Raw genomic sequence first — 24,267 nt, forward strand, 5'->3', positions numbered from 1 at the left:
GTGGGTGGGTGTTAAGAGTGTCCATGTTAGTTGAAGGAATGATTTGTCTCCTTACATGCTCTTGGGCAACCCAGACCTCATACCTCATCAGCTAGCTTTTTGGGGTTGAGTTATGCCCAAAGTCCATTTTCGTAACATTTATGAAGGAGGCATGAAGGATCTTTTTCACCTTCTGATGTCATTATCCAGTACCTGTTGTCCATGACCAGGATCACCATGCTTCCACGTCCCAGTGTGTCGAAGAAAAGAAAATTTCGCACTCTCCTGAGCTCCTAGTTTATTTTAGTAATCTCAATTTCTTAGAGCTACAACATTCTTTGATAAGATTTTGAGAAAGGTAATGAGATGGGAAGGCTCTTATTTTGTATGATGTAATCGTGCTAGAAGGACAGTCATCCTACGTGCCAGTGAACACACATTAGTGGCTTATAGGCTCCACAAGTGTCTCTTCTTGTGATAGTTACTTGCTAGTCTATTGATAGTGATTTGAGCTTTTTTGGTGATGTGAAAGGGTGAGGGTTGAAGATTGCGATTAAGGCAGATTAAATTGACAAACAGTGCTGAGTTGAGTTTGAATACATTTTCTCTCCTTCAAGCCCCTCTTTTCTTTGATTGAGCCCGACTCTGTAGATCTCAGTTCACCATGTTAGATAATACACTTGACTCTCATTGGTTGTAAAAGGGTCTCCGAGGGGTTTATAATATCCGGGTCGCTCCCCCGTTACCTTAAGGTTTTGGGTTGGATGCTCAGGTTCTTTCACATGGCACCGGAGCCAAAGTATGGTGAGCCTGTGTCAAAACGGTGTTCTCTTCTCATGTTTTATCGCTCTGGGCTTCTCTCTCTCAACTTGACACATGGAGTTGCTGTGAACTTCTCTCTCTTAAATCAGCATAGGCATTGCTCTAGGCTCACTCAATAGCTTGTTGAGCCTACTGTCTTTCCCTCTGTTTCAGGCCCACTATTGTCAAGCCACCACTTTCTTTATCTAAACCAAAAAAATAAAGAACATTCAGTCCACGTGCAAACTCAAGAACCAGGTTACACGTGTGAGAGATATTAGAGAATATACTTGTCCCTCATTGGTTGTGTGAGGGTTTTTCAAAGGGGCCATTGCCTTAAGATTTGGGGTTGGACACTTAGATTCTTCACACGCCAGATGTACTGTGAGAGATTGTTTGGATGAACTGAAGTCTAGAGATATGGAAGAGCTTCTCTCTCTAACTAGCTATTACCTCACACAAAACAATCTTCCACTCTAATTGTTCTCTGCTTGTGTACTTGTGTAGACAGAGGTAACTTAGCTTTTGCAGTTCAAGGAACAAATTTGGCGTGTATTTATCAGTTGGCTTAGGCAACCCAAAGGCAAAAAAAAGTTTGTCCTCCTTATGGACATAAGTGCCATGTTAGATCTACCTAATCACCTCTTTTAATAAGATTTAGAAGTGTCTTCTCTCGGATTTATCATATGTATTGGTTGATTGCTTCTATTTTAATGTTTGTTTATGTGATTTATACTCCTCTTGCAGTAAATACCTAATCACCTCTTTTAATAAGATTTAGATGTGTGTTCTCTTGGATTTATCTTATGTATTGGTTGATTGCTTCTTTTTTATTGTTTGTTTATGTGATTTATACTCCTTGTTGCAGTAAAGACATAGCAAATTTTCATCGGCCAAGAGCTTTATGGCATCCCCATGATAATGAGGTGGTACTTAAGGAACAGAGAAAGTTGCCTACACACGGGCCGATGAAAATCATATTGAAGAGCTTGGGTGGCAAAGGAAGTAAACTTCATGTGGCAGCAGAGGAGACCATTTCTTCCCTTAAGTCAAAGGCGTCCAAGAAGCTTGGTTTGTAATTTTTCTGTCCTTTTAGTTCCTAACCTTCACTTATATTATATCTATTTATTACCTTGATGTCCCAACTATTACTAACTTTCACCATGTATTTTGTTTAAAGATTTCAAACTGTCTGAGCCAGTGAAGATAATTTATTGCGGGAAGGAGCTTGAAGATGATAAATCTCTTTCTGCGCAGAATGTACCACCAAACTCTGTGCTGCATCTTGTTCGTACCAGGATAAATTTGTTGCCTAGGGCACAAAAGCTTCCCGGTGAGAACAAGTCCATGCGTCCTCCTGGGGCATTTAAGAAAAAATCTGATCTTTCCGTGAAAGATGGCCATGTTTTCCTAATGGAGTAAGTTAACCCAAAGATTTTATTGTGCATTTTCTATTGATATTCTGATGGCATTTTGTTTTCGGTTTTTCATGCTCAATATCGATAAATGCCCTGTACCTGTTAAGATGGAAGTAGTTTTTCTCCGCTAGTGAATGCTCCACCTTTTGGGGGTTCTGTATAGCTTCGTGGCATTCACTTGACCAATGAATTGTAGTTGTATGGGGCACAGTCATCTTGAAAAGTAATTTGTGACACGGATACTGACACAATGACAGGTTGTTTCCACAACCATCTGTATGTCAAAAATATTGAAACTGCTACCCCTAGGATAATCTATTTGTGCTGATTGTTGGCTGTTAAGGGATGAGTCTGAGTAGTTCACACCTGTAATTCTTTATCCGCTAATTTTATATATGCTAGTCCGAGTTATTCTGTGTTAGACTTTGGTGAAGCCTGAATCTTACCTTCAGCATGATCGTTAAGTTCGTTATGGAAAACATTAAAAGTAGAGTTTCAAGGAAAGAGTGGTCTACCGATAGAGAGTTGAGGCTGGTTAGACACGAACAGTTGCATGGCTTGTGAATGCTAGGCATATTCTCTCCCATTTTCTTTTAATAAGCTTTAGTTTTCGTTTTCTTTTCGGTGTACAGACTCTTAGAGATGTGGTACCCTCATTGTCCATTATTACTGTTTCCCTAAAATTGGATAGGTGTCAGTCATGTGAATGTTTCAAGGAAGATTTGCACAAGTATCGTTAGGACTTGTGGTCTAAAACATGCCATGATATTTCTATGGCTATAAGTGTATGTCACTAATGGAAAAACATGAAGTTCAAATTTTAAAAGTTTCTAAATATAGAAAGGTATTATTCTTTTTGGAACAGACTAAATAGGAAAGAGTTCCATTAAAAAGGGAATAGGAGTATTCTTTATTTGGAAATATCCATACTTTGCATTAGATAAAAGAAATGACAAGAAAAGTTGATGCTGATCCTAACATATGATATAATGAAGTGATAAGAGTGTCATTTAAGAGGGAACGGAAGGAGTATTATCTATATTATTATAAAAGCATGAATACAATGTCGGTTTACAAAAATAACCTTATAATATTAAGCATAATAACTCATAATAAAAGGACATAACCGAAATTCTAGATACTAGCCTTATAATCCTATTAGCTTTAGGACATAATACTACGGTACAAAATCCTACATGATTATCTTTAGGAATCCTATTAGGGTAAAATTGTGAAAGAAATTCAACCGTTGATAATGGGAGTCCATAATCTTTGACAGCAACGGCTGCTGTAGAAGTTTTTCCGACTATTTTAGGAGCTTCTCTCCCATCCCATTGCTTTCCATACTTAACTAAAAGCGTTTAAAATCTCACTCTCAACACCATCTGTCAACACAAAGAGGTCAAATTAAAACTGGAAAACCGGAGGCTAATAAGAAACGCAAATGCACACAGGGAAGACATTTGCAATAAAAAGTTTGATACTATGCAGCAGTTAACTCTACAACAACATGGTATTTCTGTGGCACAAAAGGGACTTCACAATTATATATCATCATTTTTGAGAGCCAGAGTGCATCTCAAATTCGCATAGAAGTTCCAAATAGCTGCTGTCACACTAAGCATAAAGGGATATAATATAAAGCATATTCTCAAACCCGATAATTTGATAAAAGAACTTCAAAACAATTAAAAAACTTTTACTACAATCTACACTTAGAGTAAAGATTATAATAGTCAAAGATAGTGAAATAGTGAATATCTTTTTCTAAAATTTCAAAGCTTCCGGTCATTTCATATTGCTATTAGTATAATTATTTTCGAGCAGTCTAATTCATGTAAAATTGAACAAGTAAATATCTTTAGTTATGTAATCCTATTACTTTTAGGACATCTTCTTGAAAATCCCTATTACTAATTTTTAATTTAAGAATGTATTATATTGTCCAAATCCATTTAGAAAAAGGAGAGACAATTTTATCATAAAAGCATAAATACAATATTAAATATACCAAAATAGCTCTAAAATATTAAGCGGAAGAACTCATAGGGAAAGAACATAACTGCAATAACTTATCATTTGGACTACAATACCTTCTTTGCTAATTTTTAATAATTAAGATTTTAAAATAACAAAATTTTATTTATTAAATTCTTATTAAAAATATGTAGGAAGGTTTAATAAAATCAATTTCATAAGAATCCTACGTATTGATAATACATTACCATTCCATAATGTCCAATACCAAACAAAAAATAAAAAATATATTAAATGGACTGCATAAAGAGTTGAAATTGATAAAAAACCCCACGATAATATATTTGAACAATTTTCCTACTCAAATAATATTTTTATATCAATTTTTTGTGGAAAAATACCCAATTATTAAACAACAACTAAGAAAATATTTAAGAATATAAATGTGTGAGAAAGAGAAAAAAAATGGTTGGTAAGAGTTAATAGCACTAATGATTCTACAAACATAAAGATCTTAAAGTGAAATGTTATATCAATCTTTTACTCTTTAAAAATAAAATTTATAGTGGATAAAATTATAATTAAGATTAAATATTCAAAACAAGAGATGAACCAATATTAAGATTTGAATCAACATACAATAATTTTTTTTTTATGTTAAAACCAAATAATTAAATATTTGAATTAATTATTTAGCAAGAGAATCAAATTCAATTATTTTTTAAATTCATTATATGAGTAAAATTCTTATTCAAGTTAAAAAAGAAAAATCTTAGGATACATAAATTTTTTTCATAAAAGAGCGTTAGAACACAAAGTAAAAAGGTTAGTAAATTATTAAGAATCAAAATGCTATACAAGTGACTGAAGAAGCACAATCAAAGCTAAATCCTAATAAAAAACAAGCTTTCAAGACTATAATATAAAGAGTCGACTTTGGTATAATGAGATTATTCTTTGTAAATGCCTCCGGCGGAATCGGAATAATATTTTTATGTCATGCATTACTTGCAAATATCATATCAAGAGGCATGACACGGTTAGCAATAATAGTAAGTGGTGTACCAACAATGATTTTATTGTGAGGCCATCCACTTTAGATTTGATATACCTCTTCAAACAACTTAAATAACCATCACAAATATATCAAAGCAGAGCAATGGTGCTAAATTTATAAGGAAAGCAAAATTGATAATATGGCATGAAGCACTTATGGCGAAGTGTCAAATGATCGAAATAATTGTTCGGATTTCTTATTATTGAACTATTTGGTGAAAATTAATGGTTTGGGAGGTGATTTCTGTCAAGTACTACCAGTAGTTCCAAAATCGACAAAAGTAGAGACTGTAAAAGCTAGCATGCCAAAGTTATACTTCTGACCTCAAATGGAAATGATTCAACTGACAGGAAATATAAAGTAAGAACATATCCAGTATTCAATATCTTCTTGCTTCATGTCGGAAATGAAGAAGAGCATCCAATAAAAGATGATTTGGTTTTTTCTGAACACTTGGTTATCAATCCCAATAGTAATTTAATAAGAGAAATATTTCTATCATTAGATTAAAACACAATTTGTGCAAATCACATGATAGAATTAAAAAGATATCTTAGCTAGCAGAAATGAATATATTGATCAACTAAATAAAAGGTTGGTTGCAAGTTTTATATTAAAAATAAAATATTTTTCAGTTTTTGACTCAGCAGAAAATAGTACCAATAATTAATACCAAGAAGAATACTAAAATACTTTAATACCAAATGGCCTTCTACCTTATATGTTTGTTGTCAAGTTTATTATTTCTTACGTATGTTAGTGTCACCGTATATATAATAGACTAAATTAAAATTGATCTTCCATTGTATATAGGTTAATTTTGAAAAAACATATGTCCGTCATACTACTGATCAAAAATTTAGATACGCCAAATAGCTTATGTAATAGCACACAAATGGTATATAGAAGTTTTGACAATCACGTCATACATGCAAAAATTATGATACTGGTCAATGTGCTTCTGAGTATATTCTTATCCCTGAATTCAACTTTCGTCTTCCGAAACTAAGGAATATCCTTTTAAATTTATGTGAAAATAATATTTAGTATGTTTGTGTTTTGCAAATATAACAAATAAAGCACAAGGACAAACATCCTAAATATGAACTATATTTACCGCAATATGTTTTGTTGCACGAACAACTGTATGTTGCACTTTCAAGAGGGATATTAAGATCGACAACAAATGTTTTGGTTAAGGTAGAGCAACCAAAACGTTAGGAGGACATATACACAAAAAATATTGTCCACAACAAAGTGTTCGTTAAGATACCATAACATTAAATACTTTTAAACTATAATACACAATTATCTAACTAACATGACAAATTAATCATTTATATAAGTTTTGATGATGTCCTTTTATTTTAAATTCATGTATTATGCTAATGTAATAATATTTTTCGGCATTTAGATGATTGTTGTATTATTATACATAAAATTTCTCTCATTAATTAATTCTTTTGTTCCTTCATATAAATAAATACTTAAAATCATCACGTATTGTCATTAACGTGCAACGCACGTTCATAGATACTAGTTTATTTAAATATATGGATATTTAAGAAGAGGATGACAGTTGTGAATAAGATTATTGTTAGAAATTAACATTATCCAGGTGCCAGTGCTATGTCAGGAGTTCTTGTAGGGGCACTATCATTGTACCAACAGCATAACTTGTAAGACCAATGTAAGGAACAATTTTGCTGGTATTTGATTAGGGAAGATGGTCATATCGAGGAGATCGGAATGGAGGTTGAATAACTGATTTTGTCTGGGGCCAGGGCTTCGGTCTAGTGGTAAAAGTGCAGCGCATAATGTGTAGAATAGGTGCACATCACGAGTTCGAACCTTGTAGCGGAAAAAACCGGGCATTTAAGTGGATAAGGGTAGAGGAACTGGCCCATTATCACCAAGTTTCGAACCGTTTGTTAGCTGATCCTTGGGATTTCTCGTTCATCAACTAAAAAAAGAACTGATTTTGTCTGATTATCATCATCATCTAACTTTTGTAATTTTAATTTTGTCAATGGTAAGGATGATCTGATGGGATTGTTAGTTCCCCCACGTTTTCAAATGGGAGGAGAACTTTTGTACTACTCTCTAGCTGCCGTGATAGATGAATAATATACCTTTGCTTATAGTGATTTATGACAATTTGAATAGGTCTATTGTGTTGATCAAGCGGAGATCTGTGTTGCATATAAGTAGTTTATTTGTGTGCAATTTTTGAAGTGCTTTTTCTTGTTTTTTGTTGTAATGGAACTTTAAAATAGCCAAATAGGACACTGAAGAATTTTAATTTCTGAGCTGTAACTGAAGCCATTTGTTTTCTGTGTGAGTTGTGCAAATCGCATCTCAAATGCTACCTGAATAGAACTTGATGGATGAAGCATTAAAAGATCATTCTCGTTTCATCTATATTTTTGGTGTGAGGAGCAGATACCCTTTTGTATAGCAGTTGGATAGATTTGATGGAGGAGCACTGCATATAACATTCATACTTATTTTTATGACTACCTTGGTGTTATTGATGAATGAAGATTTTTTTTTCCATCTAAATTTTAGGTGTGAGGAGTATATCCCTTTTCGTATAACAATTGGATAGATTTTATAACGAAGCACTCTATGCAACCACATGGTACATATTTTCGTCACCCCTTGTTGTGTTTCTAGTGGAACCTTGTGACTAAAGAAATATTTAAAAAAAGAATTTCGTTACTTCTTTTCATGTTTATACAACTTTATGATGTGTATGCTTGGTCTGCCTCAACACTTGTCTCTGCTTCTCTACTTGCAGATACTGTGAGGAGAGACCTTTGCTCCTTGGAAATGCTGGAATGGGTGCAAGATTGTGTACTTATTATCAAAAATCATCTCCAAATGATCAGAAGGGCACCTTGATGCGCAACGAAAATACTGGATTGGGGAGTGTGCTCATACTTGATCCTGCCGATAAATCCCCCTTCCTTGGGGATATAAAACCTGGTTGTAGCCAGTCATCTCTCGAAACAAATATGTACAGGGCACCAATTTTTCAGCAGAAGGTTTCATCAACTGATTATTTGTTGGTTCGCTCAGCAAAGGGTAAGCTGTCCATAAGGCGGATAGACAGGATTGATGTCGTAGGGCAACAGGTTATCTACTATCCTTACCTTCTCTCATTTAAGTACTATCTTGATTGCACTATGCAAATTTTATACTCCGTCCGTTTCAATTTGTATGAATGACTGGTTACGGAGTTCAAGAAAAAAGAGAAGACTTTTGAACTTGTGTAAAATGAGGCACATATATTTTGTGTGGCTATAAATCATTGCATAAAGGTAAATTATTTCCAAATATGGAAAGAGATCATTCTTTTTGGCATGCACTAAAAAGGAAATAGGTTCATATAAATTGAAACGGATGGAGCATATTATTTTCTGATGAACTTATTTCTAAAATATCGATTGTTTTAGTACACATCATTTTGAACCATGGCATCATGAAAATTTCTGATTCATGTTAATTTTGCCAATTTGGAACCTGAAACAATGAGCTGTTGCATGATAAGCCTGAGTTTTGAAATTCGGAAGGATATGAGTTGGTCCCCTGTGAAGGGGATGCCTTTGATTTTCTCATATTATTGCATTGTACATGCATTCTCCTTGAAGCATTCAACTTGGTTTGCAAGATCTGGTAGCTTTAATGCTTAAGAATTAGAAGTTATCGTGATGTTTCATGTGCCTGGTTTTTTCATTGGTTCGATTGAAATCTACCTTTGATTACAGTTGCATATGCAAAATACGCACCATTATTATATCTTTTAATGATGATGCTAGATGGCGGACATGGGTGTCAGAATCCATGCCAAATAATTGATGCTGTTCCAGGCCCAAGATGTTGGAGTATGAGGTCTTAGTTGTCCAGATCTTAAATAAATAAGCTAAAATTGAATGAAGAACTCGTGAAGGAAAAGGAATCTGAAGCTACATAATTTAATAAGCTTATGTGCTTTTTTCCTTTCTTTTATTCCTGGGGAAGTAGAATTTGCTTTTCATTAGTTTTGTTTAACAACTTTTTTCTTTGGATTTTCTAATTTTGGGTCATGGAGGTATATTGACGCACATTCTCAGCTTCTCGCCACAAACTCAATGAACTTCCAACTAAAGTTGCAAACTTGCAATAGTGTTTGAGGACAATTCACTACGACCTCTAGATTTTGATATCCTAATCTGTTGTGGATTTGTTTTGTGCAGAATGCTAATACATGCTTCTGTAATGTGCCAGCATGCTGTAGCTATGTCGATGTTTATACCTGTAGAGGATGATCATGTTTCTTTAATATGCAAGCATGTTATAGCTATGTTGAAATCTTATTCCAGAAGAGGATAATCTATCATGAATAATTTATGACTAATATCTGATCCGTTGTTTGTGTATGAATATGTGGTGGATCTATTTCCTTGTTTAATCTGCCTTTCCCTTGTTACCTTTGAAGGAGCCTCATATGGAGGTAATCTCTCCCGGATCCAAAGGTGTTCAGAACTACATAATGAACAGATTATTGGTCTATATGTATCGTGAATTTCGTGCTATTGAAAAACGGGGTTCACGTCCTTTCATCCGCGCGGATGAGCTGTCTGCACAGTTCCCTAGCTTGTCAGAGGCCTTTCTTAGGAAAAGGCTCAAACATTGTGCTGATTTGCAGGTACTTTAAGAAGCAACATTTCGATTCCTGGGTAAATACTTTAGTACAGACATTAATCGGACAGAATTTATTGAAAGTCTGTCTTTGTTGAACTTCATGTGCTCCTTCCCTTTATGTGTCTGTGGTAACTAACTTAGGTGCTGACATGATGCAGAGAAGATCAAATGGACAGCTCCAATGGGTTATGAGGTTCAATTTTCGGATTCCATCCGAGGAGGAACTAAGGAGGCTGGTTTCACCAGAAAGTGTGAGTTCTTTCAAAAGATCCTTGTTTTTAGTTTCTCTCTCCCCCCCCCCCCCCAACCAACCAAACCAAAAAGAACAATGAAGAAGGGTTATAAAAACATTCTTTACTGTGCATTAAGAGATGTTGTGCACTTGTCAAAATAACATGGGTACATTTAACACTATCTTAAAGCTTCATCATTCGATTATGGAGTCACTTTAGCACATTTGGTATCAGCAGGAGGCTAAATCATGCTGCTCCCTGCTCTCCTATTAAATACCGAGAACAGAATTCATCAGGAATGGTATACGTTGTTGATGGTCTATAATATTTTTTTCTTGTTGAGTAGTTTAAATTGCTGGACTCTGTTGCAATAAGAAATTTTAAATTCACCTCCTTTTAATTTTCATATCCAATTAAGTGGGTAGAGATTGTGACGTGCAGACTAGGGTTCAAATGTCATTTTTCCAGAATGTAGTAATGCTTTTCATTATGCTGTTACTGGCCCCAATATTGCCTCTTCTTCTTTACTGTTTCACATTGCCTATGTTATTGTTTTTTCAACCATTTATCTGAAACTTTTTGTTTCGTGCTTGTCCTTTGGCCCAGGTGTGTGCATATGAAAGCATGCAAGCTGGTCTTTATAGGCTTAAGCGCCTAGGCATTACGCGGCTAACTCATCCTACAGGTCTATCAGCTGCAATGAACCAGCTCCCAGATGAAGCAATTGCATTAGCTGCTGCATCACATATTGAAAGGGAGCTTCAAATCACACCTTGGAACTTGAGCAGCAACTTTGTTGCCTGTACAAACCAGGTAGATCATTTTTGCATCATCCATCTTGTAATCTAGTCTTTGACAAACTGCGTGTCTCTTTCCGGAGTGTGTGAACCTAATCCAACAAACTTTGGAACTCTGTCCTTTCCTGTTTGGTGATTGCCAATTAGTTATCTCAATGTCATGGTAATATATCTCAGAAATTGTGTTTGGTCATTGTGGTCATTTCTGTTCTTCTCAACCTTTTATCTGGTCATCAGAGATGCTTTGGCATGGCAGCCTTTGGTGTCTTTAAATAATTCAAAACTTTCTGTTGCAATGATAGAGTATAAGGATCATTCATTAGATCATAAAAAAAAAGTAGAATAAGTATTCTTAGTATCACTACTTTTTTTATGATCATTCATTAGATCATAAAAAAAAGTACAATAAGTATTCTTAGTATCACTACTGTTTCATTAAGTTAGTGCTGTGAGATACATGTACACGTTTTCTGTAATTCATAACATCCTGGCTAGTCCTGAAACTTGGCCTTTCTTTTCTACAGGATAGAGAAAATATTGAGCGACTGGAAATTACTGGTGTTGGTGATCCATCCGGCCGGGGATTAGGGTTCAGTTACGTCCGCACCACTCCTAAGGCACCAATATCAAATGCAATCTCCAAGAAAAAAGCAGTTGTTGCCAAAGGGTCAACAGTAACAGGCACTGATGCAGATCTAAGAAGACTGAGCATGGAAGCTGCACGCGAGGTGAGTTGATTGGAATAATATTAGATTTGGATTTTACAAACTTTGAGCTTTTTTGGCTTAGCATCAACTGCAGTTACCTCAAAAGTAAACGGCTTTTGTCTCATACGTGTTGAAGACATAATTAAATAAATAAAAGTGTGCTCTCAATAATAATTTAAGCTTTTAGATGAGATGGTCACACACTTCAACATGGGATAAGAGTAGGCATAGGTCCTGGTTCGACTCTCACCGCCACCCAATATCAAAAAGAATTTTCACGTGCTTGGCTCATAAAAAAAAGAATCAAGCCTGCACGTGAGGGGCGTGTTGAAGACATAATTAAATAAATAAAAGCGTGCTCTCTCTAACAGCTTAAGCTTTTAGATGAGATGGTCACATACTTCAATAGTACGTATATTTCCATTGACATATATGTCAACTCATTGTTATCAATCTGGACTGACTGTTTCTTTTTATGTTCTGCTATTGTATGTTTTAAGTTGTGACGAAAAGAAATACCCCTGATTTGATTTTAGAACCTAAATGAATATACCCCTTATGAAAGATGATTCCGAACAGAATCAATTCTGACTTATTTGATTCAGGCGTGTTTATTTAGCTTAAAGCCTAGTTGACAGGTCCGCGAGTAGTTGATTATTTAGTCCTCGGCTCTGATGCATAAAGTTCTCTTGTCCATATTAAACCCCATTTCTGCTTCTAGTTCTTCTATCTTTGGCGAATTTTGCCTATGAATTATGGAGCAGTAGTCGAATGGGTTTTTCCTATCAATTCACAAGTATGTGTTTCTCATTGTACATAATGGTGTATTTTCTTGTATTTAGGTTCTTCTCAAGTTTAATGTTCCAGAGGAGCAGATTGCTAAACTAACAAGGTGGCACCGAATTGCTATGATTCGCAAGCTCTCCAGCGAGCAAGCTGCATCAGGTGTCAAAGTTGATCCGACAACGATAAGCAAATATGCACGTGGCCAGCGCATGTCCTTTTTGCAGCTGCAGCAGCAAACCAGAGAAAAGTGTCAGGAGATCTGGGACCGACAAGTCCAAAATCTTAGTGCTGTTGATGGTGAAGAAAATGAGAGTGACTCTGAAGTGAACAGTGACCTGGACTCATTTGCTGGTGACTTGGAAAATCTTCTTGACGCAGAGGAATGCGAGGATGGTGAGGAGGGTAGTCATGAGCCCAAACATGATAATCTAGACGGTGTCAAAGGACTCAAGATGAGAAGACGCTCCATTCAAGCTCAGGTGGAAGAGGAAATCGAGGATGAGGCAGCTGAAGCTGCAGAATTATGCCGCATGCTCATGGATGGTACGGAACATGGATATATGTATATATCTATTAGTATATGTTATTTCTAGTCCATCCTTGGCATCTTGGTGCTATAGTCTGCAAGATTGAGAAAATTAAGAATTTGGTGTACTTCAATATTACTTTCTTTTTCCTGGAAAATAGAAATTTAGTGGGAGGAAATTCCGTAGAAAAAAGCATATGAGGTTGGTTATTATGCTTCTGCCGGTTGGATAGGGTAGGGTGGGTGGAGTATGACATATTTCTCCATGCCTATGAGTTGGGGCATCATAATGTCAAGGATTGGGTTCTCTGTTGATACGTCTTGGCACGGCCAATGCTAAAATCCTTGTCATGTGAAGTTCGCAAATGAAGTAGCATCACTCCTGATCTAGAGTAGAGTACTGTTTATGAATTTACAGAAGTCCTGACAAGTTGATTAAGTCGCATCTTATCCTTGAAAGACTCACCAACTCTGAATACTTTTCTTTAAAAAGATTGTAGGAAATATTACCAAATAGAGGTTGCTATAACAATCGATCCAAACAATGCATATAAGAAAACTGCTGACTCCCTTTTATAGGTATGACGCAACAATTTTCCTTTGAGGTGGATCTTACCCTCTTCTTTCAAAAGAATCATTTTACACATAGCATCTTTCTTCATGGTATAAACCATTTTTTGTTGCCTGCCAACAGGTGCAGCCTATCTTAGCACATGTTTCTTATCTAGTATTGTTTATCTCTAACTACTAATTTGCAGATGAAGAAGCTGATCGAAAGAAGAAAAAAAAGGAGAAAGTCATGGGGGAGCAAATTGGTGTCATGCCAGATTTAAGATACAGGTTTGGTACAGAAAGCACTGATCGGGGTAAAAAACCTCAAATATTTTCCAAGCCAAGCATCAAGTCTGATCGGCCAAATGCATTGGATTTCATTGGAGATCAGAAGGAGGTTGTTATCCTTTCTTCCTCACTAATTCCGTCGTGCTCCACTTATATTAATAGGAAATTGTAGGCGTCTTTAGTATGTCAAGCAGATGGTGCAATCATCTGATTTTCTTTTTAGCTGCAGGCTGAAGTGTTTGCTACTAAAAGAACCCTATCTAGCAAGGTGAAACCCAAGAAAAAATTTGATATCGTGGACACTGGATTATTCAATAAAAAGGTTAAAATACTAGGGGATGGAATAAAGGTAAATGTCCCCAAGTTTATTTTGATTTCTGCTTATTTGAATTCCAATATATCCTTACCAAGTGTTTCTTGATTCTTATAAGACATGTAACTGATGTGATACTCTCCTTGGATGCAGCCCGTGAAAGAGAAGAAGTCAGCAAGAGACAGTTTTGTCTGTGGGGCCTGTGGTCAGGTTTGTGGTTATAATTGGATAATCATCTTATTCTTTCCAGAGTTATGAAGGCTAATCAATTGACTGGTCTTGTTATGCAGCTTGGTCACATGAGAACTAATAAGAATTGTCCCAAGTATGGGGAAGATGTGGATGCACGAGCAGAAAGCACTGATCTGGAAAAGACTACAGGAAAAGCTATTAGTTCTATCGATCCGTTGGATCATCCGCAGATCTTCTCAAAGAAAGTCATCCAAAAAAGTGGAACAAAGAATGTGATGATCGAAGCTCATGAGGATGATAATTCCAGTTCAAAGGCCAAAGTTCTGAAGGTCAAATGTGGCTCAACCGACAAGCTTCCTGATAAACCTACTCCTGCCACCTCATTTAATTCTGACATGCCAGTGACTTCAGATGCTGAAACTGGAACTGTACCACCCCCCATAAAATTCAATAAAATAAAGTTTTCAAATAAGATGAGAGCAGAGGATATTTCCAATGAAGCTCACAAGCCCTCTATTCTGATAAGGCCACCAACAGAGACTGCAGACTCACATCGCAGCAAGAAAATTGTAATTAAGCAACTTAAGGACTCTGCAAGTGTGGATGAAAGCTTTCTGGAAGGAAGCAGTGGCATGGATTTCAGGAAGACAAAGAAAATCAATGAATTGTCGTACTTGGGGCAGCAAGATAGGGAACACTTTTATGAAGAGGCTTTAGAAAGGAAAAGAATGGATGATAAACGATTATGGGAAGAGGAAGAGAGGAGGAGAGTTGCTGTGAGACAGAGGGAAGAAAGAGCCAAAATGATATATGAGCGACAGAAGGCACTAGAGGAGCAGGAGAAATTAGCGGCAATTGAAAGCTATCAAGATGCCATAAGAAGAGAGAGGGAAGAAGAAGAGCGTCTAAAGGAAAAGAAGAAGAAAAAGAAGAAGCCTGAAATAAGAGATGACTACTTGGACGATTTTCTTCCCAGAAGAAATGACAGAAGGATACCAGATCGAGACAGATCGGTGAAGCGGAGGCAACCTTTCGAGTCCGGAAGGCATGCTAAAGAGCATGCACCACCAGCAAAGCGCCGAAGAGCGGGAGAGGTAACTAAATCTGTTATGCTTGTTTATGTCTGCAGGTAATAGTGATAGTCCATCTACTATGGCCGTAGATGCCATGGACCTAGATCATCTAATCCTTATTTCATTTTGTGCTGTGTCCAAGTGGTCTAGCTGACCTTTCTCTCATGTTCCTGTTAGCTAATTTGGTTGCATGGTGGTGTTTATAAAAGTTTCTGATGGGAAATGAATAGTACTAGTTAAGATAAAATACGGCTAACTGCCGTATGGTGGGTGGAGTTCTTCCCCCCCCCCTACCCCCCCCCCCCCCCCGTTTTTTTTTTTTTGGAAAAAAGTGAGGCTTATGCCTTTCTGTCATTTTTGGTGAGTGAACTGCAGTTAGAAAAGCAAGACGCTTGCAGGAAAAACCTCTGATTTTATTTGATCTGTTCTTTCTGATAGTTGCTTACTTCTTCTGTATTGCGAAAGGGCAAATGTGCAGTAGTCTTTTCGTTTAATTGAAATGTGGTTGAATTTGTTTGAAGGTTGGTTTGTCAAACATTTTGGAAGAAATTGTTGACACACTGAAGTCAAATGTGGAAGTATCTTACCTCTTCTTGAAACCAGTGACCCGAAAGGAAGCTCCAGATTATCACAAGTATGTAAAGCGTCCTATGGACCTATCTACAATCAAAGAGAAAGCCAGGAAACTGGAATATAAAAACCGCGGGCAATTCAGGCATGATGTGGCACAGATCACCATCAATGCACATATATACAATGATGGGCGCAACCCAGGTATTCCTCCCCTTGCGGATCAGCTTCTAGAGATTTGTGACTACTTGCTGGAAGAGAACGATTCCATCTTAGCTGAAGCTGAAGCTGGTATTGAGCGATGATACTTCATATTTGTACCCTTGTCTCTCTTGGATATTAAGTGCCATTAAGCAAGCTTTCATCGGTCACTTTTGGTCTAGTGGTTTCAGCAAATGGATAGCTGTCTATTGTTCAGCGATCAGAGGATAGATCTTTTGGATGTGTTAGTTGCAGCCACCCGAAACATGTATCAGATGATGAAGACGTGACTGAAGGGATCGTATCCCAATTGCATAAAATGGGATTTAGTGGCGGATAATGCAGTGTCGACCATTTGTTCTACCTCATAGTTAATGTTGAATGGCAACAAGACAATGCGGTGTGGATGATTAGTGTATCTTAATGTGTAGAGTGGGATCTCAATTATGTGCCAAATGTGCACTTTGTATGAAATTTCTAGCTGTGTAAATCTTAGCAATTATTCAGTTATTCCTCATAGTCCCCTGGATTCAAATTTGCCCCTTTCAGCTATGTGAATAGAATGAAATTTCAGCTAATCAATTGGATTTATTCCTCATAGTAACATCTCGCTGTTTTAACTATTGTGACTTTTAGTTTATGTGTGGTTTGTAAATTGAGCCCTATTAATTCCCTTGATTTTCTTCTTGTTGAGGACTTCTCATTATGGTGGCATTTTTCAATATCTAACTTTAATCTTGTGATTCAATACGACTCATTTTATCTGTTTGCTAAACAGATTAGAAAAGTAATTAATGCATATATTCTAGAGGATAAGGATGTATTTAACAAATATTATGTGCAAATAATATTTGTCAAAAATGGGATTTTTATATTATATTTCTCAACATGGAGTCAAAGAAAAGCAAGCATAAGTTAGGTACAATGAATGCCTCAGGTTTATTTTTTTATACCCATGGCTCCCAAAGTCATTTTGTTTGAAGTTGTTGAGTGTTGAAGTGATGGTTGTTAGGATAGTATTAAAAATAGTTATTTTGATTTAGTGGAAATCTATTCTATGAACTTGTAATCCAAATATTTAAGAAGGATTCATTAATTGAGGTTATCCTTATCTTAATATTAGAATCTCCATCTCAAGGGAAGTAATATAATTTTCGTCCTTCAATTTGTGTAGAAAATCAAACCATCACTTGAACATAGCTCTCATGCAATCTAAATTTTGGCCATTGACAGCGTAATTTTATAAATATAAAATAGGAAAAACTTTATAGTATAATCGCTCCCAAAAATTATAGCTGGAAAAATTAATAGTTTTTTGTATATTATTTTATATATTATTTTATATTCTTCTTTTTGTATATTTGGCTAACTAGCCAGTTGTGTAACTTGCCTACAAAATGCTAGTACTATTTTGATTATAAATTTATCACTTGATGATATACTAGTATCAAAAGGGTAAAATATCTAAACATATTGAGAATGATCGATTAATGATTTAATATCACGATATGAAAGCAAAAGCATCTTTGGCTTAAATTTTTAAATAATCCTCATATCTTGTTGCCGATATCTAAAATTAAAAGAAAAACTTAATTTCTATAATATTGGAAGGAGAAAACGGTTTTCACCCATTTTTATTTGTTTAAATTTGTAAAACATTAGGTAGTTGTGCAAACAACCACTACTAATTACATTAATGTAGGCTGTTTATATCACATCCTTTGAGGTGCGACTCTTTTCGGACCTAACATAAGTACGGAATGCCTTGTGTACCGGACGGCTATTAATAGATTTGCAAAACATAAAAAGAGGTATTTCTAATCTTAGCACATAGGAGTAGCAAATATAGATATAACCAAAAAGAGAGGGAAAAATAACTTCCAAAAACGACAAAAGATGACAGTATACCTTAAAATATGCTGACGCCAGATCACTCAATATCAACGGCCAGGATCTCCTCAATTCCCTATCAGCTAATTGGTTTGCTTACTATTCTATCCAGAGCTGAGGCAGCCACCCAAAAGCAAAAGCCAAAAACATCACAATCTCTCCCCTTTTTTCTCACTAGTCTTTTGAGTGGACCCCACTTCACTACCCCCCAGGTATTTGACCCACCCACCTATAGTCACCTATCTCACCACACCACCACCTCAAAAGGGCAAAAAACAAACTGTAAAACCAATAAATACAGTGTTCAGTTATTGAAAGAGAGAGAGAGAAGAAAAAACAGTGAAACCTCCAAAGACTCAAAACTAAACTTTCAAGAATTACCAGTCAGGTGACTTTTGCATACATATAGTGAAAATCCCACTTGTAAAGTTGTGTTCTTTAGCCATATTTGTGGATATTTTGTGTAATTAAATTAGGGTTTTTGGTTGGGGGGGATCTTGCTTTATGTAAAAATTACCAATCTGGTCACTTGTGTATATATATAGTGAAATACCCACTTGTAAAGTTATGTTCTTTATGCATAATTATGGATATTTTTGCGCAAGTGAATTAGGGTTTTATTGGGGGATCTTGCTTTTTTGTGTATTAGGGTTTTGTGGTAAATTTTCTTGAATTAACTTAGAGATCTGTGTGGAGTGTTTTTATTGATTGTTGTTTCTTTGTTTTTGGGGCGATTCTGGGGAAAAGGTTATTTTGTCTAAATGCAGACTAGGTATATGGAGAGGACAAAATCTATGAAGAGGAGCTTGGAGGGTGATGAAGAGCAGCAGCCTGAGCGTAAAAGGCCTGCTTTAGCTAGGTAAAAGCTGTTCTTTTTCTTGGATTGCCCTTATTGTTGCTATATTGATGTTAATTGGTATGATGATGAGATGAGTTGAGCTTAAATGAGACACATGGTCAATGAGAATTCATACAGTCGACCCCACCCCTACCTGTTTGGGACCGAAGCGCAATAGTAGTTGTTGTTGCTATACTGATGTGTTTTCCTTGTTAACTTTTGTAAATGAATGGTGAGTTTTTAGGCAGCTGAAAAGTTCATTATTTAGTCACTTCAATTCGAATCTGCGGTGTGAAACAGTCGTAATGGCCTTTTGTCTAAATTTATCACTTGGATTTTGATTTGCAAGAAAACTAATTGTCATTTGGACCATTTCGCCGATTCATCATTGTAACTACTGAAAAGTTAATCCTGTTGAAGTAAATGTTGTGACCTAAAGAATCTGGACAGAGTATTAATGCATTAGCTTCTCTTGAAACCCAAAAATGTCGTTGGTGTAAGAATGTGCAGTTCTTTTTATTTTTTTGTTGGTGTCATATTTGTCTGATCCTACCATTGTAAACTGTGATTTTGGTCTTCTAATGGCTATAATCCTTGTACATTTCTAATGCAAACTTTCACGTATTCTGGTATTGATTTCTTGTTATAGCTTTGATTAATCCATGTTTGACATTTATGTCAGTTTTGAGTCATGTTAAACGAAAGTTTCTTAACAGTTTGCTCAATGTACTTCTATTAGGATTTGGGAAACTATACTAGCAGGTTTCTTGGGTTGCTTTTTTTTAATTGGGGGGGGGGGGCAGGGGGCTCTGGAGATAAATAAGTACATACTTTGGTGTCGTTAACTATTTGTTGTGTGCCATCATATTGCTTAAATTTTCATTTACCTGTACACATTCTCTCTTCCTAAAAGAAGTCGTAGATATCAAATCTTTAATTTTTGTGCAGTGTAATTGTGGAAGCTCTCAAGGTGGATAGTCTTCAAAGGCTCTGCTCATCGTTGGAACCGATTCTTCGTAGAGTTGTAAGATACTTAGCATTAGGATTTGGTTTTTGCCTGTCATATCTCTCTCTCTCTCTCTCTCTCTCTCTCTCTCTCTCTCTCTCTCTCTCTCTCTCTCTCTCTCTCCTGAAATATGTTTAATGTTGGAGAAGTAATTCCTTTCATAATCTTCAATTGGTTGATCCTGCTAGAAAAAATTGCTCCTTTATTACATCCTAATGTTTTGCGTTTTTTCTTTTTATGTGGAACTAGAACGTGGAAATTCATCTTGACTGGTGGTAGATATTTGTTCTGATAAGAGTTATCTTCTTTCAACTGGGAAAGCTAACTTTGTTCTTTCCTTTATGTTTTTAAATTATACCTTTTGTATTATTACTTTCTGCACCCTTCTCTATACAAGGATCAAAGGCATAGTTGATTTTGCTATATGCTATTAGCGGGTCAGAAGATGAATGACCCTTATGTCATATAATTATATAAAAACATGTACAAATAAACATCATCCAATTTTCCACTGTGTGGTGAGAATTATTTCTTATGATATCAGTTATTTGAAGTCTAGGCTTCTTATATGATTTTCACCGTTTGAACTGAACAGGTTAGTGAAGAGGTGGAACGAGCATTGGCTAAATTAGGACCTGCCAGAGTTGCTGGAAGGTTAGGCTCTCAACTGTGTCATTTTGCATCTAAGTCAGTCACGGTTTTCTTATGCATACTATTTGGAAAAGTTTTTGCATTATTATGCTTCTAGGTGAGAGGACTCTACCTTTTTATTTGAGAAGGCAGAATAGCCAAATAGACACATGTAATTGCTCTACATCGTGTTTCCGGCCCCTCAACTTCACGGGTTTCATTTAGGCACTGGTATGTGTTCAAAACTAGTGTTTCTGATGCTATGTTTTCCTCAATCGCTATCCGCATCAGATAAAAATATGCCACATCATCATTTTTATTTTACAAAAGCTATTTTCTTTAAAAATTCCGAGTACTACTCCCATTTTCTTTCGTCGTCTTCCTCCTCCCTCTCAACTATTCCCATTTCTTCTCTTCCACCCACCTCTAGCAACTTCTTGAATCCAAATTCTTTTAGATCTTTGAATCTGATTCACAGAGGCATCATTTATGGGTTGTGAAAAAGACTAGTTGATGGATTAGAAATCAACAAAGAAACGGGGAAATTTTGGTGAGGTTGGTCTTGTTGATGTGAAGGATTAAAACCAATTTCTATCCAATGTGGAAAAAGTTAGTACCACAAGTTACATTATCTTTAAGCAATCCCTTTTCTAGAAAGAGTAAATTAGCAAAGTAGTGAGAGCTTTACAGGGGGTAAGAGAGAACGTCTATACTAGTAATGGCTTTTCTTCTATTAGGGAGAGCAGGGTAAAGTTTGTTACTGAGATTCAAAGGTGGCGTAATCTCTGATTCATTGTTGACAGTGGAAGAAGGTAAAGAACCCTGTTGACAACGACAGAAAATTTCAAAGGGGGTGTTGAAGAAGTGGTTTTGCAATCATTGATAACCCCATTTTTCAGATAAGCCAGATGAAATATGTGATTCTTTGAACCAAATATTCTTTAAGTGGTGTACCATTTGAGTGGGGTTGCTAGTTCTTGAATTTAGGGAAGAAGAAGAGTTGATCTGCTGGTAGTGATGTTGCTAGTTCCTTAATTTGGGAAAAGAAGAGTAGGTCTGCTGGTGTTTTGTGATGGCGGTGACTGAAAAAATAGCAGTGTATTGGTGTGAGTTTTTTTGGATGAAAATGGTGGTTCACCCATGGGAAGAAGGGCGGGGAAGACAGAACAAAGAATTATGAGGGGAGAAGGGGGAGGGGAAATTTTGTTTTTAACTTTGTTCTCTCTTTTTTCAATTTTATTTTTTCCTGAATTTTAATATTTTCTTAAAATCAAAACCACTGCATTCACTCTCTTTAGACGCGTGATCTCACACAGTTTCTCGAACTCTGCCATTTAAATTCCACATAAGCTTAGTCAATGGTCAGAGAGGTTTAAAACGCTACTTTTGAACACGCATAGGTGCCTAAATGAAACCCCGTGAAGTTGGGGGCTGGGAACAGAATCTCGTGCAAGTACACGTGTCTATTTGGCTATTCTGTAAAAAAGTGCTTCTAGGTGAGAGGGATGAAGATCACGTGGACCTTGTGGTTATATTGAACAGTATGTGTGTAGTTCAAGTTAATTTTGTCAAAACAGTTAAAAAAAAGGAATCAAAAGAAGTATTTTGTGGAGGTACCTGATTGACTCATCTGAATTAAAAAATCCTAAATAAGTTAGTTCACTCTTTGGCCATCGCTTACTACTTTCTTTGAATACATAGACACAGATGCAGTGTGCATCATGTTGTGATTCTCTTTTTCTGAACATTGAGTGATGCTTATTAAGTATCTAATTTAAAGAAGAGTATTCCTACTGTGCTACAGTAACATATACATACATGATACATCCTTCTTCTTCTTCTTCCTTTTTTTTTTTGAAAATAACGGGGTGTCCAAGACAACTTGCACCCAGCTCGACTATTCCACTGAACCCCTATGTACTATATGTGATTGAGGTTTATTGGGAAATATTAAGCATATCAAGTTCATTTTAAGATTTTTTAACAACATGTGGCCATAAGCAATCAAAATAGATGTTACTACTTTAACTTTACCTTGTCAAAAGAAAAGAAAAAGATGTATAGTATTTAATTTATGTATGTATAACTGAATGTGCAATCTAGTTTTTAGTAGATGCAATCCTAAAATCTTCAGGTTTCAGGTCATCTCCTAAGAGAATTGAAGGGCCCGATGGAAGAAACTTGCAGCTTCAGTTCAGGTCTCGGCTATCTTTGCCTCTGTTCACTGGAGGCAAAGTAGAAGGGGAGCACGGTGCTGCTATCCATGTTGTGTTAATTGATGCAGATACTGGCCATCTTGTGACTACTGGAGCTGAATCATGTATAAAACTGGATGTTGTTGTGCTAGAAGGTGATTTCAACACTGAAGATGATGAAGGATGGATGCAAGAAGAATTTGACAGTCATGTTGTTAAAGAGCGTGAAGGAAAGAGACCTCTTTTAACTGGTGAGTTGCAAGTTACACTCAAGGAAGGTGTTGGAACTCTAGGGGATCTCACATTTACAGATAATTCAAGTTGGATAAGGAGCAGGAAATTCAGACTTGGCATGAAAGTTGCTTCTGGATATTGTGAAGGCGTACGCATACGAGAAGCAAAGACTGAGGCTTTCACTGTTAAAGATCACCGTGGAGAATGTAGGCTGCTTAGTCCAAAACATTTTGTTGTTGCTTTTATTTATTCTAAAACAGTTATTGACTATTTCTGGATTTCTTACTCTCCCTTATAGTGTACAAGAAACATTATCCACCAGCTCTAAATGACGATGTCTGGAGATTAGAGAAGATTGGCAAGGATGGTTCTTTCCACAAGAGGTTAAATAAGGCTGGGATATTTACTGTTGAAGACTTCCTTAGGCTTGTGGTTAGAGACCCGCAGAAACTACGGAATGTGAGTAGTGTCTTTAGTGGGATATAAAAAGGAAAGTGAAAAGAACGAAAATATTTTTAACTTATTACGTTGCCCTTTGTCTTCTCAATTACTTGTACTTTTGGCAGATCCTTGGAAGCGGTATGTCAAATAAGATGTGGGATGCTCTAATAGAGCATGCAAAGACTTGTGTGTTGAGTGGGAAGCTTTATGTCTATTATTCTGATGATTCAAGAAATGTGGGTGTTGTTTTCAACAATATTTATGAGCTGAATGGCCTTATAGCTGGTGAACAATACTATTCGGCAGATTCACTTTCAGACAGCCAGAAGGTTGTTTTTTCAGTTATTCTCTTTTGTATATATGACCTGATTTTCCCTCCTTTCCTTCTTTAGTTCTATTTGGGGTTGTTATTACTGCATTTGTAATGTACTGTGTTAACTCTGAGGTATCAGGCTGTGCATTCAGCTGAATTTTTCAAATTCTGGGATTGTGGTCCAATATTCTATGCAGTTGTGGTGCCTACGTTTTGATAAAGAACATGCCACCTCTTATGGAGTTAAAACATGCAGGTATATGTCGATTCATTGGTCAAGAAAGCGTATGATAATTGGAATCAAGTTGTTGAATATGATGGCAAGTCATTTTTGAACATTAAGCAAAATCAGAAAGCAGGCTCTTCGAGGAATGAGCTTCCTGTTGGGCCAGTGGATTACCCCAACAACATGGTTAATCAGCTTCCACAATCACGACTTCCTGTTTCCGTCCAATCTGAGCAATCTTCTATGGATCCCAACTTGCTAATTGGAGGTAAAACGTTTATTTTTAAGGATTTTATTACTTTTCTTGGTGGTAGTCTGTGAGAGTGGTTTCTCCCCCC

At 36.2% G+C, this 24,267-nt stretch overlaps 2 protein-coding genes across 6 annotated transcripts in view; both read left to right on the top strand.

Annotated features, from left to right (window-relative positions):
- LOC109234605 (transcription initiation factor TFIID subunit 1) overlaps window positions 1-16,776 on the top strand; it is a 31,613-nt gene extending 14,837 nt beyond the window's left edge. For 3 of the 4 annotated variants that reach the window (XM_019400658.1, XM_019400657.1, XM_019400656.1), the window contains exons 10-22: window positions 1,649-1,851; window positions 1,961-2,198; window positions 8,033-8,369; window positions 9,713-9,922; window positions 10,077-10,169; window positions 10,758-10,964; window positions 11,473-11,676; window positions 12,498-12,984; window positions 13,726-13,916; window positions 14,031-14,156; window positions 14,274-14,330; window positions 14,411-15,406; window positions 15,907-16,776. In XM_019400658.1, coding sequence (XP_019256203.1) covers window positions 1,649-1,851; window positions 1,961-2,198; window positions 8,033-8,369; window positions 9,713-9,922; window positions 10,077-10,169; window positions 10,758-10,964; window positions 11,473-11,676; window positions 12,498-12,984; window positions 13,726-13,916; window positions 14,031-14,156; window positions 14,274-14,330; window positions 14,411-15,406; window positions 15,907-16,260 — 3,703 coding nt within the window. In that variant the 3' untranslated portion in view covers window positions 16,261-16,776. The remainder of the gene's footprint in view (window positions 1-1,648; window positions 1,852-1,960; window positions 2,199-8,032; window positions 8,370-9,712; window positions 9,923-10,076; window positions 10,170-10,757; window positions 10,965-11,472; window positions 11,677-12,497; window positions 12,985-13,725; window positions 13,917-14,030; window positions 14,157-14,273; window positions 14,331-14,410; window positions 15,407-15,906) is intronic. The other variant, XM_019400659.1, reaches the window with a different exon arrangement.
- LOC109234607 (calmodulin-binding protein 60 B) overlaps window positions 18,196-24,267 on the top strand; it is a 7,626-nt gene continuing 1,554 nt past the window's right edge. Inside the window, exons 1-8 of one of the 2 annotated variants that reach the window (XM_019400660.1) lie at window positions 18,196-18,434; window positions 18,794-18,905; window positions 19,833-19,908; window positions 20,486-20,544; window positions 22,662-23,155; window positions 23,248-23,408; window positions 23,516-23,719; window positions 23,960-24,197. In XM_019400660.1, the coding sequence (XP_019256205.1) occupies window positions 18,808-18,905; window positions 19,833-19,908; window positions 20,486-20,544; window positions 22,662-23,155; window positions 23,248-23,408; window positions 23,516-23,719; window positions 23,960-24,197 (1,330 nt within the window). In that variant the 5' untranslated portion in view covers window positions 18,196-18,434; window positions 18,794-18,807. The remainder of the gene's footprint in view (window positions 18,435-18,793; window positions 18,906-19,832; window positions 19,909-20,485; window positions 20,545-22,661; window positions 23,156-23,247; window positions 23,409-23,515; window positions 23,720-23,959; window positions 24,198-24,267) is intronic. The other variant, XM_019400661.1, reaches the window with a different exon arrangement.

Source organism: Nicotiana attenuata, chromosome 11, assembly GCF_001879085.1.
Source record: "Nicotiana attenuata strain UT chromosome 11, NIATTr2, whole genome shotgun sequence".
Classification (NCBI taxonomy): Eukaryota; Viridiplantae; Streptophyta; class Magnoliopsida; order Solanales; family Solanaceae; genus Nicotiana; species Nicotiana attenuata.